Source organism: Chanodichthys erythropterus, chromosome 2 (genome assembly GCF_024489055.1).
Source record: "Chanodichthys erythropterus isolate Z2021 chromosome 2, ASM2448905v1, whole genome shotgun sequence".
Classification (NCBI taxonomy): Eukaryota; Metazoa; Chordata; class Actinopteri; order Cypriniformes; family Xenocyprididae; genus Chanodichthys; species Chanodichthys erythropterus.
In genome coordinates, this window is record NC_090222.1 from 15,702,501 (window position 1) to 15,722,500 (window position 20,000).

General features: G+C 37.4%; 1 protein-coding gene across 4 annotated transcripts in view; it reads left to right on the forward strand.

The window, feature by feature from the left end:
• Window positions 1-20,000, forward strand: part of fhod3b (formin homology 2 domain containing 3b) — a 214,824-nt gene that overhangs the window by 123,104 nt on the left and 71,720 nt on the right. For all 4 annotated transcript variants that reach the window (XR_010896554.1, XM_067402384.1, XM_067402374.1 and 1 more), the window contains exons 4-5: window positions 2,708-2,775; window positions 8,042-8,147. Coding sequence is in view for 3 of the 4 variants with exons in the window: in XM_067402384.1 (XP_067258485.1) it covers window positions 2,708-2,775; window positions 8,042-8,147 (174 nt within the window). In the remaining variant the exon portion in view is untranslated. The remainder of the gene's footprint in view (window positions 1-2,707; window positions 2,776-8,041; window positions 8,148-20,000) is intronic.

Genomic DNA, 20,000 nt, shown 5'->3' on the forward strand with positions numbered 1-20,000 from the left:
ATAATCTTTCAAAGTTTATTTTGACTAGTTTTTCTGGAATGTTTTTGACAGGTTGTTTATCCTAAATAATTGCTTTGTTCTTCATAATCTGGGTCTAAGGCATCCAGGTGTGCCAGAGGTTTTTTCTCTCTAGAGGTGGCTTTGATTTACATTTGAGTAAAGCCAGATTAAAGTTCTGACACATTGGTTGAAAAGTAAGATGGCTGGCTTTGGTTCATGCGGTTCTTCACTCTGCTCAACATGATTTGTTGAGCCCCACAACAGAAACATATGCCTGAGGTAAATCACAGTGGTGTGGTCCTGTCAAACTCAACACAAAACCCTGTTCTTACTGTATATGAAAACAAGCTCTGGAAATATGTGCCGGCCAATTATAAAGCCGAACCGGAAGAAAAATTCCTCTCTGTATTGGCACATAAATGCAAGCCTTTAGTTTAATAATTTGATATTATTTATAAAAGGGGTGGATATGGTGCTCATGTATGAAGTATTGTATTTCTGTAATTATTAGCAATGAAACCTATTAGCAGACTTCCTGTCTTAGCGGTTGGGGATTTGCAGAATTAAACTAGTGCAACTTATTTCCTACATACTGGGATCAGAATTCACTCATAAAATGCCAGCTGGCCAGTAACAATTTCAGGAGCTTCCACATAACATGGTTTAAAACCAACCAGACAGTCATTGAAGAACAAAAATGGCATGTCTAAATGCATGTTTAAACATTTAAGTTTACAATCTTGAGTTTATCTAGGATGCCTAAAATATTTATTTATTTTTTTCTACAGAATTTTATTTAATACAGAGTGCTTGACTCTTGCATTGTAGATCTTGTATTGTCAATGCAAGAGGTGAGCACTCAGTAAAGTCTACTCCAGCACATCCCAAAGACTTTCAATGAATTAGGTCTTATGTCAGATAACACTTTAGCAAAACATCGTCAGGTCAAAATGTCTGAATAATTTATGCCCCAATGCCCCAAATATTTTTATCAGTTTTACTGGTAGTCCACTGTATGAAGAATTTTTGGGTATAATGTCACAATTTAGTTTATTTTGCGTTCCTCACTGACATAAATGAACTATAGTGTACTGCACCCACTAGTGTCCTCAAAGTTGATGTGTTAGAAGCAGGAAAAATGGGCAAACATAAGGATTTGAGCGAGTTTGACAAGGGCCAAATTGTGATGGCTAGACGACTGGGTCAGAGCATCTCTAAAACTGCAGCTCTTGTGGGGTGTTCCCGGTCTGCAGTGGTCAGTATCTATCAAAAGCGGTCCAAGGAACAGTGGTGAACCGGCGACAGGGTCATGGGTGGCCAAGGCTCATTGATGCACGTATGGAGCTGGCCCTTGTGGTCCGATCCAACAGACGAGCTACTGTAGCTCAAATTGCTCAAGAAGTTAATGCTGGTTCTGATAGAAAGGTGTCAGAATACACAGTTTGTTGCGTATGGAGCTGCATAGCCGCAGACCAGTCAGGGTGCCCATACTGACCCCTGTCCACCGCTGAAAGCGCCAACAGTGGGCATGTGAGCATCAGAACTGGACCACGGAGCAATGGAAGAAGGTGGCCTGGTCTGATGAATCACGTTTTCTTTTACATCACTTGGATGGCCGAGAGCGTGTGCGTCGCTTACCTGGGGAACACATGGCACTAGGATGCACTATGGGAAGAAGGCAAGCCGGCAGAGGCAGTGTGATGCTTTGGGCAATGTTCTGCTGGGAAACCTCTGCTGGCCTCTTTCAGCAGGATAGTGTGCCCTGCCACAAAGCAAAAATGGTTGAGGAAGGGTTTGAGGAGCACAACAACGAGTTTGGGGTGTTAACTTGGCCTCCAAATTTCCCAGATCTCAATCCAATGGAGCATCTGATGTGCTAAACAAACAAGTCTGATTCATGGAAGCCCTACCTCACAACTTACAGGACTTAAAGGATCTGCTATTCACATCTTGGTGCCAGAAACCACAGCACACCTTCAGGGGTCTAGTGGAGTCCATGATGGGTCAGGGCTGTTTTTGGCAGTAAAAGGGGGAAGGTGGTCATAATGTTTTACCTAATCAGTATATATATATATAGTGAAATACTTCGGCAACCCACTAGTGAGGACATTTTACTGGTTCCTGCAAAGCGTGCATTGACACACAGACACACACACAGTCTGACATTCACAAACACACACTCAGCAGTAGGCAAGATTAAATTGGACTCTCAGGCTGCCAATATTGAGGTCGGAATGTTAATGAGAGTTCTCTATGGGGACACATTGAGAAAGAGAAACAGAGAGAGAGCACTGCATGTTAAGATTCAGCCTGTGGTTTCCATATACAGCTCTTCAAAACCATCGATAAAGAGATAATCAAGGACACTGAGAGAGAGAGAGAGAGAGAGAGAGATGCATGATCATTATTTCATATAGGTGCTGAGTCAGAGGCTGCAAGCTGGTTTGTCTTTAGCTAATGCACTAATGCACACAGACAGTACTCTGCTCAACTCTGCCACATGCTGGTAGACTGAGGAACTGAACTTAGGGAAGCACAGTACTTTATCTGGGAGCACATGGGGCCAAAGTGCTTGAGTTATGGAGCAAGTGTCCCTTTAATACAATAAAATGATTCACATAGGCTCCATCCTAACCTCCAAACAATTTGTTGCTAAGTGAAGTGCATGAAGATCAACTCAAATCTCTGTTCCTTTTTTCTCCTGCAGAAAAACTCTACAACTCAACCGGACGTGAGCTGCGCAGGGCGCTGTTCTCTCTGAAGCAAATCTTTCAGGTAAGCTGCCCTCTTTGACTTAGCGTTAGCACAAAGCACCTGCTAATGTCTTTTTCATCAGCAGCACATGTGTGTGAGTGTGTGTCTGTGTTTTCATACATGTTTTAGCTGTATGGGTATGCTGGAATTTCTCTCACTGCACAGAAATTGCCAGATCCCAAAGCTGGAGTCTCCATCATTGATTGATTTTAAAGCTGTGCTGGAAGCTACTGTTTTTCCTCTAGAGGAACCATGTCTGAACACCGCACTGTGTGTGTGTATGAGATTAAATGTCTTTCCACTAAAGTTTTAGCATTTTTAATGACAAAAGCATCTGAAACTTTCACACCTGTCAACAGCTGCATAATTTAAACCTGCCAGAGGCTATACATAAACACAGACAAATACTCTGAAGCAGAAACAAACACAAACATACATGCTAGCTTCACGAGAGCACATATACAACTTTGTTGGGGAAGCCACTGACCTGTAACTTGTCAAGATACAAACTACATAATTCAAAGCAGTTGAACAACAGTGAAGCTACCCTTTTTTACACTAAAAACTAGTTAGCTACAATACAAGATGCTAACAAGAAGTAGCTAACTAACTACACTGAAGCCTGCAAAGGTACTCTTTGTATTAATATTATAACTTATAATTTAATCAGCGCTGTATTTTCTGGCACAAAATGGGGATTTTTAATGAATTAATTGAAGAGTAATAACATTAAATCTGAAAAGAATTTGCTAATAAATGCAACTAAACTAGAATATGCACTAAAGGAGCCTATTTTTCTCAGTCAAAATCAAAATTTAAAAAGGTAATTGTGAGTTAAATTGTGAAATAAGAACTAATTCATATTCTGAATAAGAATAAATCCTATTCTGGCCAGAATAGGCTTGTTAGAAAAACGTTTTTTGCAAAATTCCAAAAATGTAGCTATATGTAATATTCACTGCAGTTTCCAGGTGAAATTAACACTAAAATCAATAAAATTACAATAACTTTTGTTCAATTTCACAAAATTTTAAATTACAGGGTCAGATTATGATTGATAAAGACTAATTTTTTGCACAGATCCTTGCACAATACTATATTATGACTTACTGTAGAACACAATATGTAAACTTATTCTGTAGCTCACTTGCGAAGCGGAGCACTGGGTAAAAGTCCTATGAAACTCATGATAAAAGAGCTAGAAGACTTGTAGAAGCAAGCTAAAATGCATTTATTTCAGCAAATGGTTACATTTAAGGTTAAAATATACCTGCAGTTCATTACTTCAGCAAACACTTTTTTATCTCGCGTTTAAACTTCTAGATTTTGAGTGATATATAATAACGCTTTTATATATAAAGTCGCAATTATGGGAAACAGTCACAATTGTGAGATACAGTACCCTTGTTAGATATAGACCAAACTGTTAGATTAAAAAATCGTAATTATGAGAAATCGCAAGTCAAAATTGTGAGACATAAAGGCCGGTTTCATGTACTGGGCTTAGATTAAAGGGTTAGTTCACCCAAAAATTTAAATTATGGCATGTATTACTCACCCTCATGTTGTTCCACACACTTTAGACCTTCGTTCAACTTTGGAACACAAATTAAGATATTTTTGATAAAATCCGATGGCTCAGTGAGGCCTCTATTGCCAGCAATGTAACTAACCCTCTCAAGATCCAGAAAGGTACAGAAGACCTATTTAAATCAGTTCATGTGAGTACAGTGGTTCTACCTTAATATTATAAAGCAACAAGAATACTTTTTGTGCGCCAAAAAATGGCTTTTCAACAATATCTAGTGACCGCTTATTTCAAAACACTGCTTCGAAGCTTTACGAATCTTTTGTTTCGAATCAGTGGTTTGGATTGTGTAAACGAAGCCTCATTTACTGAAATCACGTGACTTTGGCACTCCGAACCACTGATCAAAACAAAAGATTTGTAAAGCTTCGAAGCTTCATGAAGCAGTGTTTTGAAATCCCCCCATCACTACATATTGTTGAAAAGTCGTAAATTTTTTTGGGCGCACAAAAAGAAGCGAAAAAGTAGCTTTATAATATTAAGGTAGAACCATTGTAGTCACATGAACTGTTTATGTCCTTGGCTTTCTGGGCATCTGAAAGTGTTAATTGTCTTGCTGTCAATGCAAGTCTCACTGAGCCATCGGATTTCATCAAAAATATCTTAATTTGTGTTCCGAAGATGAACTGGTCTTATGGGTGTAGAACCCATGAGACCATTTGAAGATGATGAGGTCTTATGGTTGTCGAACGACATGAGGGTGAGGAATTAATGACATTATTTTCATTTTTGCGTGAACTAAGCCTTTAAGTCAGGATCAGGTCTTAGTTCAGTTAGGGTATATAGGTAGCTTTTATAAATGTGCCTTAGAAAGAAACATTACTGGTGTGCATCTTGAGTCAAAACAATGGCAGTGACATATTTTAAGATAGTCTAGGACTAGGCTTAAGCCTTCTCTTTGAAACCGGGGGATAAAGAGACACACACAAAAGATGGTAAATCATCATGTATCAGCACAAAATCAACAGTTTACCTCTGCTGTGGGTTGGGTTAAGTATGTAGTTAAGATACTGTAGTAACGTTGCTACTTTTAGTTAGTTACTCCCACAACACTGATACACACACACACCTTGGACAGAATTCCAGCTCAGCAGTTCCAGTTATTGAAACCAATCTCATAATCCTCATAATCTCTCTACATTTTAATCTAAGATGTATGAATCACTTGAGAAATGTATGCATGAGCAGTCATCTGATTGATCACCCGACTCGGGAAGAATTGCGGCAAGAATTGCATTCTTCATGCTGCTTCAAGTATATTTTGCATGTGCAGTAAAATGCATTTCTCCAGACATGGGCATACTGTGTCATTACAGACTGTCTGTGCCAATATAAATTCCACATATCCAACACCCCTAATCATTTTCAGATCAGCCAATAGGGTGTGTCCACACAAATCCCAAAGCAATAATATTGGACATCAGTGACGGCTGGAGCTCGGTTCACTTCCACACATGACTTACAGGATAGAGGAAGGATTCATGCTGTAATCGTAGAATTAGCGAAGTGTGCCCAGCCGTGGGCCTGTGTGCGTGTGAGTGCCATAAATCAAGCGGAGACACGTACTGCTCCTCACACCTCTTACACAGTGTGTTTAATGGACTTTTTACTGCAGGGAAGCAGTCGATCAGCACTTAGCAACCCAAATTTACTCAAGCCCAAACACAAAGGGTTTCCATGGGTAGGAAGTGAAAAGGATTTAAAACTGTAAATGCTCACTGAGGGAGATCTGGAGTCTAGGACAGCTCTATAAAACAACACTCAGAGAGAGTGCATTTAAGAATCTTTGCAGCTAGCTTTAAAATAACATAATAAACTAGATTTCATAAAATAATTATATGAAATAAATATACAATAATATTTTTTATTATTGTTTTGAAAATATATTAAATTCTAAATAAAAAAAAAGTTGCTGTTTGGATTTTAATAGACACATACTTAAGAATCTATGAATGGATCATTATAACAGTGATTATTATGTTTTTAGTAAGTTATATGTTTGGCAACTGTTCTTTTAACAGTTGGAGTGCGTAGCTTTTCATTTCTTAACCCTTAAATGCATGACTGTTTCGCCAGTCATTCTTACCTATTCGGGTCTTTATCGACCCGGATCTATATCTAACACTGATGGATCTCTACCTGTCGCGATTAATATAAAACTCCTCTGATATTAGAGTAACAATTACAGAAGAATAAAATAAAGCATATTTTGTTACCTTTTGGAGCTTGAAAGGGCTCAGTTTGAGCAGATGTTTTATGCCATCACTACTGTCCTCGGCAGAGCTCATTTCCCAGTAAATTCACCAAATAATGGCCTAGTTTTATGTTTGAGGTCACGAATAGGAGCCCATTTGTGATCTCAAATGTATTCACAAAACTATAATTTTCAACATCTTCAAAATCAATACTTCGATCGCTAACAGCTTCACCAGATCTACCCAGTAACAGTTACAGTCATATTTGATTGCGTTCAGTACTTGCTCTGCAGTACATTGCTGAGCCATTTCATGTTTTTCTTATTCTTTCGTTTTCTGTCTGAATGAGTCGTCACTTCATCATTGTGTATCAGACATTGCCACCTTGTGGAATAAAGGTGAATTCCACTTATTCCGTCATCTAAGATTTAATTATTGTTATGCAAAAAAAATATATGTACACTCATACACACCTCGGGTCGATCGACCCTATTCAATTTTTACAAAAAATGAATACAAAAATAGGCATTCTTTAATAATTTTATGATTTTTTTTCTTGTTATATTCTTTATAATGAATTGATTGAGGAATACCAAGAAGGTTGATGTCTTACTTTAAAAAATGAACGAGGAGGAGGGTAGTGAATGACATCCCGGGTCACTAAAGACCCGAGGTATGCATTTAAGGGTTAAACAACCATGTAGGAAGACACATCATGGCCATATTCCTGGCTGACAATGTCAGGGTTAAAATTGTGAAAGAATGAAGATGGTCAAGATCTTGTATTAACAATGCAAGAGGTGAGCACTCTGTAAAGTCTACTCCAGCACATCCCAAAGACTTTCAATGAAATTAAGGTCTGGACTCAGAGGTGCCAATTCATGTTTGAAAATGATTCTTCATGGTCTCTGAACCATTCTTTCACAATTTTAACCCTGGTGAAACTTGACATTGTTAAAATTACGTAATAAATTATGTTTTTAAATTTAAATTTTAATAGATTAACATGTTTCTTAGGTTAATATGTTTTTGTTCTTATTCCTATTTGAACTTCTAATCTTTCGTGAAGCATGTTGAGCTACTTTTAGGTTATTTTAAGAAATTCCCAGCACCTGGTGGACAGAGAGTTTGCAGAACAATGCAACATGTGTTGGTGTAGGAGTGGGAACCTTTAGGGAGCGTAGAGAAAACGCTGACAGAGCGTTTGACAGATAGGAATGCGTAAGCTTCGGTTTGGGCCATGTCAGTTTGAAATCAAGTGCATTTCTGAAAACACAACTGAACCTTTCTGAAATTCTCATTGGTCCCCAAGAGTGTGTTGTGGCAAAACAAAACATTTTTGTTCAAATGATGTCACTTTCTTGATTTCTTAATTAATTTCAATATTTTCCCCCTCCACGCCCTGTGTTTGGTTTGTGTTACACACTGTGTTTCTTCTGGGTTTGTCGTACATATGGGTGCAACTGTTTGGATTGAGTTTCTGCTGCTTGTGTTTCTCCTGCAGGATGATAAAGATCTGGTGCATGAGTTTGTGATGGCCGAGGGACTCACATGTCTGATTAAAGTGGGAGCTGAGGCTGACCAAAACTACCAGAACTACATCCTCAGAGGTACCACATTACCACACGTGACACTATACAATGAATGTACATGATTCGATTGTACAAACAACTATCAAGCATAAAAAACAAGTGCTATTATAATATATCGTATAAAGCATTGTTTAGGTTACATTATATAATACATCCAGCAACACGATACAGAGTAATTAACAGCAATACTTACTTACCTACTATACTCTACTGTTCATATGTTTGGGGTCAGTTCATTTTTATTTATATATATTTTTAAGAAATTCATAGTTTTATTCAGCAAGGATGCATTAAATTGCTCAAACGTGACAGTAAACATGTATAATGTTACAAAATATTTCTACAAAAATTATTTCTACAAAAATATTTAGCAGTGCAACTGTTAACATTAATAATAATAAGAAATGTTTCTTGAGCACCAAATCAGAATGTTAGAAGGATTTCAGTAGGATCATGTGACATGTGATGCTGAAAATTCAGCTTTGCCATCAGAGGATTAAATTACATTAAAATATATTAAAATAGAAAACAGTTATTTTAAATTTTTTGGTAATACTTCACAATTTTACAGTTTTTACTGTTTTTTTTTTTTTTTTTGATCAAATAAATGTAGCCTTGGTAAGCATAAGTGACTTATATTAAGTGAAATAAGTGAAAATCTTACTGACTCCAAACTTTTAAACTGTATTGTATGTTTTTATTGAAACATTTTAATGTAAGAAAATGTCACTCAGAGACCTCCTTGAACATTTTTGAATGACGATACAAATTAATGAATCAGAATTTTTAATTGATTTACTGAAATTGACAGTTTCAAAAGATTTATGGACAAATCCAAACTTGAATCATATTTATTAATTTATTAATTTATTCACTAATTGCTATCATACTTGCACGTCTCAAAACAAGGCAAGATTGTGGAATTAGTCTAGAAATGGCAATGAAATCATTGTATTTTTTTATTATATCGTCAGCAAAATAATAATAATATTAATATTAATTATATTAATAAATAATATTAATTTATAGCTACATCACAATTTTAATTACAAAACAGAAATAAAATGAGTAGATTTAAAATTAAAATTGTAAATGCTCGTATATGGTTATAAATTAGTTTTCACTGAAGTGTGTGTTGTGACTGACCATTTTATTCATAATATACCACATTCATATTGTAACAGTGCTAAAACTATACCACAATTCCAAACATCTATACATTCAAACCACATCACGAGGAGTTAAATTACTACAGCACAATAAGTTTTAAAGCTGAGCACCAAACATTTTCCACCCGGCTCTATTAATTGGCAATAAAGCATCAAAATGTCTTCTTTTCCTCAGAGGGAGGGGTGTCAGGGGGGTTGTTGAAATTCAGTTTACGATCTGCAACATCCTGCCAAGCTTTTTTATTGGACTTTAAAGCATGTGGGTGCTGCCCTCTCGCAGTGGGCTGTGAAATGTGGGTGACCTCTCGGAGAGGTTTTCCAGTCCCCTTTAGACCTTCCCATTGGCCTGCAACCTCATCCCCAGGCATAGGAAGCTCTTAGCAGCCTGTTAACATGCCTGACCTTTCACCTCACATGCATGGAGAGAATAAATTAACCAGGGCAACCAGGAGCAACGCGTTTGTGAATGGCAATTATTGGGGTCAATGAATGGTGCGTGTGATGGTGCATTTCAGTGCTTGTTTTGTTTGGTTACATGGGCATCTGAAGCGTATTTGTGTGGTATACTCGTATGTTTAAGCTTGAGGGTATCAGCTTCCCTTTTTAAAAGTTTGTTTTTGTATGTGGGTGGCGGGGCGTCTGTGTGTATACAAATGTGTATACAAATACACAAAAGCAGAACATTACGTTAGAGCCGTATGACGTACTGTATTTACTGTATGCGTTGTTGGGAATTTAGTGTAAGCTGCTCTGGCCTGTTATTATTTTTATTCCTCGCTTTGAACAGCTGTTACTTTATATTACTATAGTAAAAAATCACAGAACTTGTAATACATAAAGGGTCTGTTGCTAATCGTCTGTCGTGTAATTATGGGATTGATGGGATGTGATTCGGCTTTAAAGCCGATGGGATGTGATTTGGAGTGTCTTTAAAACCCTCTTTTGTGCAGAACTACTCAACTTGACAGTTTGACAGTACTAATTCTAAAATGTCACTTTAGAACTAGAAACGAAAGAATGTTGAGTCCCTCCATTAAAACTCATTGTATTTTGTACAGTATTATCGAGAGAGAGAGATCAACTGAGCGAGCATTACATGTGTTTGATATAACATTCATTCTTCAGGTTGATGTCCATAACATTATATCCATTATAAAAATCTGTTTGAATGTCCGCTGAGGAAAGCGATCTTTGTAGTTGTCCTTTTTACAGTTAAGGGAATTTTCCATAACAGCGCTAAAACAACATCCTTTGTTTACAAAAGTCCCTTTCAATTTAAAAATTATATTGCGATTGACTCCTTCACTCGTAAAGTTTGCAGCTATTTAATGGCGTATTAATGAAACTTTCACTCAATCCATATTACGCAATAATGGACCCTTTCTTAATACTTAATACATCATATTATTTATATAAAACTATGTGGCGAGCAGGGCGGACGAGAGCCGTGAGGGAATGGCGCGAGTCTCTCACGGAGGAGCTCCGGAAGCATAAGAGGAGCAGCGAGGCCTGGGCTTTATTTTATGTTTTATTATGTTTGTGTGGCCGGCAGACGTCCGCGAGGGTCTGCCTGCATTACTTTCGTTTTGTATTTGTTTATTTTGAATTAAAGTTTTGTTGAATGTTCGCCGGTTCCCGCCTCCTTCTTCCCGTATCTATGAACTGTTACATACAATATTTATTGAACAACAATTTAAATTAACAACAATAGCCATTATAAATAATGATAGGAAATAAAAAACACAATTGACAATTGAGTCAAACATAAAAAAGCAGTGCTCTACAGGATGTATGTTAAATATAGCCATAATATTAAATGATTAAATTTAACATAGCCCAATTCAATTTACTCAGGAACAAGTAATAGATTAATAAGACCAAAGATTACCTGTTTTATGTACCCAAAATGAATTATATCTCATGTTTAATATAAGATCCAGCGGCAAATCTCTGAAGCATTGGTCAAGATGAAGCTATTCTATTGTTTTTTTTTTTTTTTAAATGCAGTGTATTTTCTCGGTGTGATACAAACGGTGAAAAGGTAGGAGTGCTGCTATCACTAGAATATTGCACTGCTATCAGCCAGTCAGATTCAAGAGCCAGAAAGAACTGTTGTATAAATTTATATAGTATTTTAAATCCAGTGGATCAATTATGAATCAGTCAATTTTATCGGTAAGGAACAAATAAATCACTAAATTAATTTTGTCTGTGTATTATAGACATGTGACGATATTCGGTCATCAATATATCACATTTATGAATATGCATGATATTGTTATCATGGGAACTAATGTATTATTTGTGTATATTATATGCAATACAATACACACTACAGTTAAAAGGTTTGGGGTCAGTAAGATTTTTTTAAATGTTTTTAAATGCTCATGCATCAAATATATTTGATATTTATTGTAATATTATAAAATATTATTACAATTTAAATTGTTTTCTATTTGAATATATTTTAAAATGTAATTTGTTCCTGTTATGGCAATGCTAAGTTTACAGCATCATTCTCCAGTCTTCAGTGTCACATGATCCTTCAGAAATCATTCTAATATGCTAATTTGCTGCTCAAGAAACATTTCTTATTGTTATTAATGTTGAAAACAGTTGTGCTGATTAATATTTTTGCGGAAACCTTTTTTTTACGGATTCTTTTATGATCAGAAAGTTTAAAAGAACAGAATTAATTTGAAATAGACATCTTTTGTAACATTATAAATGTGCATCCTTGCTGAATAAAAGTATGAATTTACTTTGTTTCAAAAAACAAAAAAATCTTACTAACCACAAACTTTTAAATGGTAGTGTAAGTCAGTATATTCAATTTTGTTTGTGACAAATGTACGTGTGGAGTAAAAAGCTACATGAATTCAGTGTCCATGTGTGTGTTTTGAGAGAGCTTAAAGTGATTTCTTTACTGGGACTGCTTGTTTATTGTCAAAACAGTTGGATTTACAGGGCCAGAGACTGACGACAGACACCTAAACACTAAATCCGCATGTTGAGACTTACTGGCAGTCTGTACGATTTACAGCCTGTCCACAATGACAGCGGCTTTCTCTAACACAAAAACAAATCTACACATTACTCCCCATAGCATAATATTTCAGCTAGCCCAAAATGGAAATACATTTTGTGCATTAGAAGGGCCAACTGGTACAACAGTTATGCTGGACGGTTCCTAAAGAAGTGTTTTTCACAATGTATCATGGCTCTGAGAAAGTGCTTCAGGTGTTTTTTGAGTGAAATAGGCAGTAACAACATGGCTATTCCTTTTTAGACTTGCACATTTTATTTTCTAGTTTCCACACCCAGATGATTCATGCTGCTGCTATGCTTTTATGGACTCTCAGTAAGACTCAGCACACCTTTGGGTAACAGGATGCCATAATTATCTCAAACTGAGCCTGTGTGCTTCCCTAAATGTCGTGCATCCTTATATTTACAGCTAAATTAGTTTCAATATAAAACACACAGTTGAAATGAAGCTGCATTGTCCTAGTGGGACCTGGTTTCAATGTGTTTACTTGCAATCAGTGCTTGTGCCCTGGTTATAGGTTTGAACCCACATTGACACAAACAATCCAGTTGATTAAGATGCCAAATGCCAAATTCCCATCTGGGACAGAGAGAAACTGGAAGAGAACGAGAGATACAGTGAGAGAGATCAAGACGATGATGATGATGATGATGACAAGCTGTCTAAATGATAGCTTCAATCCCAAACCCGCTCTTTTTAATCACTCATTTGCACTTTGTTTACTTCATTTGTCTCTGTTTTTGGTGTTTTTGTGCGAGTTGGTTGTTTGTTTGGAATGGATTGGTCTGGCTGTGGGAAAGAGCTGCTGATGTAGCCTCTCTTCTCTGTAGCATGGCTGTAACCTGGCTCACAGATGACCTAGTTTCTCATGACCAAAAGAAGAAACACACACTGTGGTGATCTTTTCCTTCCAGTGTTTTTTTGGGGAGCATGCACACATGTACACTGGGGCCCAAAAGTCTAAAACTGCATTGAAAATGTGTCATTTTTTCATTATTACTAGAAATAACCTAAACATTGACAATGTTTTTTTGTCACAATATGTTAAAGATGCACTCAGCAGTTTAATTTATGTTGCGCTGACTGTAATTTTTGCCTTACATCTAGCGATACCTAGTGGTGTGGATGTAGCATCAAGCAAAAAAGTATTTTTGGTTGGCGAAGGCATTGTTGAAATATGCAATTCAGTCATGTTTCCATTTTTAGTCATGTGATTTCAAAATGGCCACCCCCATGAGGCGACGGTCCAAGTAGAACAAAATAGAAAATACTCATACATACTTTTGGGAGGAATTTTAAGGCTGGAATACACTGTAAATATGATTTTCAAAGTTGTAAATAAAATAGATTATTGGAGTAAGTTTTACAAGAAAATACTACTTTTTGAATCAGTTGGTTACTTTTTCATTGTGAAATTTACTAGCAATTTCCTGAGTTCCTACACCTATTTTTTTTTCCCCAGTCTACACTTTTGCCCAGGTTTTTGCCCCAATTTACAGTCTGGAAGAGTCAACAATAGTTGCTGAAAATCAGGGCCAGGCTGCAGATATCAGGCAGTTGGAGTTTAGAGATTTCACAGAAAATTGCATAGTGTATGATGGTCACAGATTTTTTTATCTTCAGATTATGATTCCATTCAGTTAAGAGGATATCAAACATGTTTGATATTTAGAGCTGATTTTAGAACACATAAGGCCCTATAATACACCTGGCGCAATGTGACGCAAGGCGCAGCGCAAGTGTGTTTGCTAGTTTGCGTCTTCAGTTGCGTTAGCATCCCATTGACTCCCATTCATTTTGGCGTCACTTTGACAGCGAATAACTTTACATCTGAGGCGTTTAAAGACTTTAAGACATTTGTCCATTATTTATTTCTAAAGATACACAACAATGTATAAAGGGCTCCATTACCGTCTGTTACATTATGGCCCGGTAGAAACAGTTTTTGTAAAAATAGGCTAACGATTGCATCATAACCACTCGACTCTCTGTCGCACAGTAGAGAAATTACCGTACAGACAGGAGGAGAAGCTCGCAGGCAATAGTATGCATTAACTTAATATGGCGTACTGGCATTACATTTTAAAATACTATACAAACTAATTAATCAGAATACTTACTCCTGCTCACTCATGCCAAAGAACTCCCCGCTCAAGCTCGCCGTCTCTGCAAGATTAACGATGGCAGTTTGCACGCACAGCTACTAGAAGATTTACATCTGTCAGACAGGTTGCTGATGTCATCAAGCTTAGTTTGAGTCTGCGCGTCAGAAACGGAAGTGCTAAAAATCGCTAAAAATGGGCTTCACTTGTCTCAATTGAGTTCCAATGGGGTCGCTGTGTCCATTTCTTTTACTGTCTATGGTCCTTAACTTAGTAAATGCATTTGCGCCAGTTAGTGCGCCCATGGGCGTGCTGGTCTAAAAAAGAGGTGTGTTCAGGCGCATTGCCGGCGCATTGCTATTTTAAGGAGCTGAAAATGTGCCATAGACCAACTCAAACCTGGTCTAAAGTCTAAAGTCAATGGCTCAATATTTTTTTGTTAGAGCGCGTTGGTAGAAACTGCGCCTCATAAATATAAAAATGTAATGATGAATAGTCATTGCGTGTATTAGAATTAGGCTACCTATTTTCAATTCAGCCTATTACTACTTATAATGATGAACGAAATTGGCTAATTAATTGAACAATTGTGCCAATACACACATATATATTAACTGACTCATCGCCAACAAATTCCGCCATGTAAATAGCAATCCGCCATGGCACGAGCGCATCTCGCTCTTAAAGGGAATGGGTGATGACACTCTGATTGGTTTATTGAACGTTACGCCCATTACTCATTAAGAGACTAGGGACAACCCATTTCAAAAATGCGCCCCGTCGTTAAAATAGCAAAGTGGATTTGGACATGCCCTGAGTGCACCTGCGCGTGCGCTTTACACTTTGCGTTTAGATCGTTAATAGGGCCCATAGTGTTAAAATTTGTCATGTGTCTCCTAGCAGCGAGGCGCATGTTTCTGCATGATTTATTGTGTTCGGAACAACTAGAATGTCTGTAGCGTATGATCTTCAGTTGTTTATGATGCCCGGTTTTCTCTGTATCTGCTGACAAAGTCGGCAAATGTGTAATATTCAGATTTTGTTCAGAATTTAAAAGGTGTGTATTCCAGCCTTTAACCAAAGCAGCTTGCTTTGACTTTACAGGGTATGCATTTTATCGGCTCAAGCATTCCATGGGAATCAAACCCATGACTTTGGAGTTGCTAGAGCCATCCTCTATTTTTTAAGCACAAATACAGCATATTTCCACACATTAAACATGCATTTGTCCATGCAGATCCACGTCTTCTCTTGAGGGAACATGACATATCGTGGTGAGATAAGGCAGCTCTTCTGCTGGGCCGCACTTGTTGGCTGCTTTGAGCACCTGGGGGATCATTGATAGGAATACTAGAGGCCTGAGATTTCAGCGCCATTACTCCCAGCCAAGCGCATGAAAACACATGGAGAAGTTGGGTCAGTGCCACAGTGTAAATCTGGGTTTACACCTTCCCTCTTAACACACTCTGTGTTCTGTCCAGCACATTTGCACGCTTATGATCATATTTTGCTCTGTCTGTGAAAAACAAGGTTGTGAGGCAGCTGAGTACATTCAACTTTATTGAATTGACATGACAGACTGAATGTAAAATAAATGTTGGCCAGGTATATACAGTGTGAACCAGTTAGACCACATAGAAAATCTGGGAATTTTGTTACGTAACCCTGGAAATTTAAACAAAGAAAACAAAGTTGTTTTTAATTAATCAAAAGTGCAGTGACACATTTATACTGTTACAAAAAAATTATTTCAAATATGTGCGGTCCTTTTAAATATTTTATTAATCAAAGAATCCTGGAAAAAGATTTAATACTGTTTCCACAAAAATGTTTGGCAGCCCAACTGTTTTCAACATTACTAATATTAAGAAATGTTTTAAAGCATCAAATAAGCATATTGATTTCTGAAGGATCATTTGACACTGAAGACTGAAGTAATGGCTGCTGAAAATTCAGCTTTGCCATTGCAGGAATAAATTACATTTTAAATTATATTAAAATAGAATATGTAACGGAGCGGGACTCAGGGTCCATTTGCAAGCTTTTATTAAACAGTGTTCGTAGTAGACAGGCAATAGGTCAGGGCGGGCAGGTAACAATCATAAGTTCAAGACAGAGCAATGACAGAGAGAATCGTATACGGGGAACAAACGGGGTCAACAACAGGCAGACAAACATGATAACAGACGCTCAGAAATGTAACCGTAGTAAACAAGACCTAGCCATGAGTTTGAGGATGTGAATGGCTTAAATAGTCCAGGTAATGTGCAGCAGCTGGGTGTGGTGATTAGTGGTTGGTGGAATGAGTGCAGGTGATTGCCAGGGAGGATAATGGGAAATGAAGTCCGGGAATGACAGGAACTGTGACAAAAACCATTTCTTTTAAATTGTAATAATATTTCACAATATTACTTTTTTTACAGTTTTTACTGTTTTTTTTTTTCTTCCACATAATTGCAGCGTTGATGAGTATAAGAGACGTCTTTTACAAACATAAAAAATATATATACAATAAGACTACTTTAAGTAGTAAGTCTTTTGTCCACAATATTTGAACATGCTATTTTGTAACACATTCACATTATTGAATTGTGTAAATTAGTTGTGCATTTACTATCAGAAAAAAGGTACGGTGCTTGTAACTGGGGCAGTACCCTAGGGTACAAAAGTGAAAAGGTACTATGTACTTTTAAAGTACAAATATGTGCATTTAAAGTACTAATAAGTACCATTTAAGGGTAAGTAAGGTACAGAGATGTACCTTTTCACTTTTGTACCTTAGGATACTGCCTCAGTGACAGCGCCGTACCTTTTTTTCTGAGAGTGTTTTTGTGATTCATTACACTTTGCTCATCATATTTAAAATTTTTAAGCATGTCTTATTTCATCGTTTGATCATTGGTATGAAGCGCAAGAACTTTTGGTTCCCATCTAAAATTCCTGTTAAAACACACACCCTATCCATTTAGTGTCCCCCTGTGAGCTGAGTGGAGTTCGGCCCTGTGATTGGGGCCCCTCACACGTGCGCCTCGGGGCTAGAGGCCTCTAAGTGCCTGCCGTCCTTTCCTAGACCTGAGGGAGCTTTTCCCCCATAACCCCATCACAGTGACTGAGCCTGGGGTCCCATAACCATCTGGACTCCACCAGAGCAGCAGATCAGCCCAGATACATTTTATGAGAGAACGGAGGAAGGTGAAATTAGCAGGAAGAGAGCATGAGAATGTTTATCACTCCATTTCTGATGACAGAGTTACAGAGTGCACTAGTAGGCAGTTAACATCAATGGCAATCTTTGTAACTCCCTTGTGTCCCTGAAAGCCAGTTCTGCTCTCAAATCACCATCTTTTTGGTTAACGGATAGATGTGCTATTAAAATTGATTTTAAGTGTCCATGTAAAAGCTTTTCTTGTAAAATGTGTGATTTTGAGTAAAGAGCCTTATGTAATGTGTCTGGGTGGTGCAGGATATCTATATTAGTGAAACTTAAAGGGATCGTTCACCCAAAAATAAAAATTATGTCATAATTTACTCACCCTCATCTCATTCCAAACCTGCTGGACTTTCATTCTTTCTTCTGTAAAACACAAAAGAAGATATTTTGAAGAATGTCTGTTGTTTTGGAACCCATCAACTTTATTATATGGATACAACAATATCTAGTGATGGGCGATTTCAAAACTCTGCTTCATGAAGCTTTTAAGCTTTACGAGTCATTTGTTTTGAATCAGTGGTTCAGAGCGCCACACTCACATGATTTCAGTAAACAAGGCTTTGTTACGACATAAGGGTTTTGAAACTTCAATAGTTCACCTGACTTTGGCAGTTTGATACACGCTCCGAATCACTGATTCGAAACAAATGATTCGTTCAGCTTCAAATCTTCATGAAGCAGTGTTTTGAAATCGCCCATCACTAGATATTGTTCAATAAAGTCGCTATTTAGTTTTTTTTGCCGCACAAAAAGTATTCTTGTTGCTTTTTTTGGGGGGGTTCAACATTAATGTTGAACCACTGTAGTCACATGAACTATTTTAAATATGTTTTTAGTAGCTTTCTGTGCATTGAAAAAGGGGCGATGCAGGCCTCACTGAGCCATTTTTTATCAATTTATCTTCAGAACACAAATTAAGATATTTTTAAGGTCTTACGGGTATGGAACAACATGAGGGTGAGTAATAAATGACATAATTTTCATTTTTGGGTGAAAAATGAAACCCTTTAACAACAGCAAAACTGAACCAAACCAAAGACCAGTCCTTGTCACATGCCTGTTAGTACACTAAAATAACTGAGCCTGCCTTGTAGCCTGAACCTGGTCTAGAGAGAGAGACAGAGATGAATCAGGCCACGGCTCGTGGTGATTTTAAATCATGTGAGGGTCGGAGAACTGCTCCCTTACCAACCCTAAGTCTCCCTCACCCTGTCTGGCTATCACAGAGATGTTTATGGAAAAGAGATTCATGCTGATGATATTTGTGTATGGTGTATTGTTTGAAAGATGGCACAGCAGTATAAATAGCTACTTTTTCAACTTTTTTTTTCTGTTTGCATACTGTAGTGTGTTTCACATGATATGATTTATTACAAACAAGTGACCACCAGTGTGTTTGTTTATTCATAGTTTTTTGTATTTTGGCAGAAATGTCCTTTGAATGTTGTCAATATTTTGTCATGTCATATTCATTATTTTAGTCAATTTTATTCTGACTGAAATGGAATGTAAATAACTACCTTTCAAATGATGATAAACAGATGGATGGATGGATTAATCGATGGATGGATGGATGGATGGATGGATGGATCAATCGATCGATCGATCCTCTTACCTGGGCCGAATGCCCTCAACACCCCATGCCATCATGACTTTCAGGCACTTTTATCTTCTTTAGACACTTTATTCCCCCTTTTTTGACATTTTATGTTTTATTTTATGTTAAATAAAAGCCTGTCCGTGGCCTGACACCATACCCACTGTGTATGTTGTTGCTCCTCTCGCCACAGTAGATGACATTTTTCTGATATACCTACTGAATCTGTCAGTCCTGATTCTTTTAAGAATTGTTATGAAATGCAAGAATCTCTTTCTATCGTGCGCATATGTTTAACCAGGAAGGTGGAGGTTTTCCTCACACAGTAGTCTAGGTGGGCACTCAGCTCTTGTTCCAGTAGGGAATCTCCAGAACTGGCACGACCGCGGCAACAGAACCCGGCTCCATGTTCTCATAATGAGTTCCCAGGAGAAGAGCACATACTTTCCACATACACTTACCTACAGCCTTCCCATTTTCCCTTTGAATCAAGCACACTGTTTTTTTTTTCCCCCCCTTTTATAACACATTTTAAGATTGTCCCTTTAAGTCAAGTTATAAAAACTATACAGTATCTCACACAATAGTTTTGTTTATAATTTTTTTCCCTCTTACTGTAGTGTCTGTTTCTCAAGGTAAACAACCTTTAATATAATGCTTTAGCTGCCAGATGTAGGCTTTTACAGTTTTTGCTTGAGATGACAAACATTTTCTTGAGATATGATGACCTCATGAGGTCAATG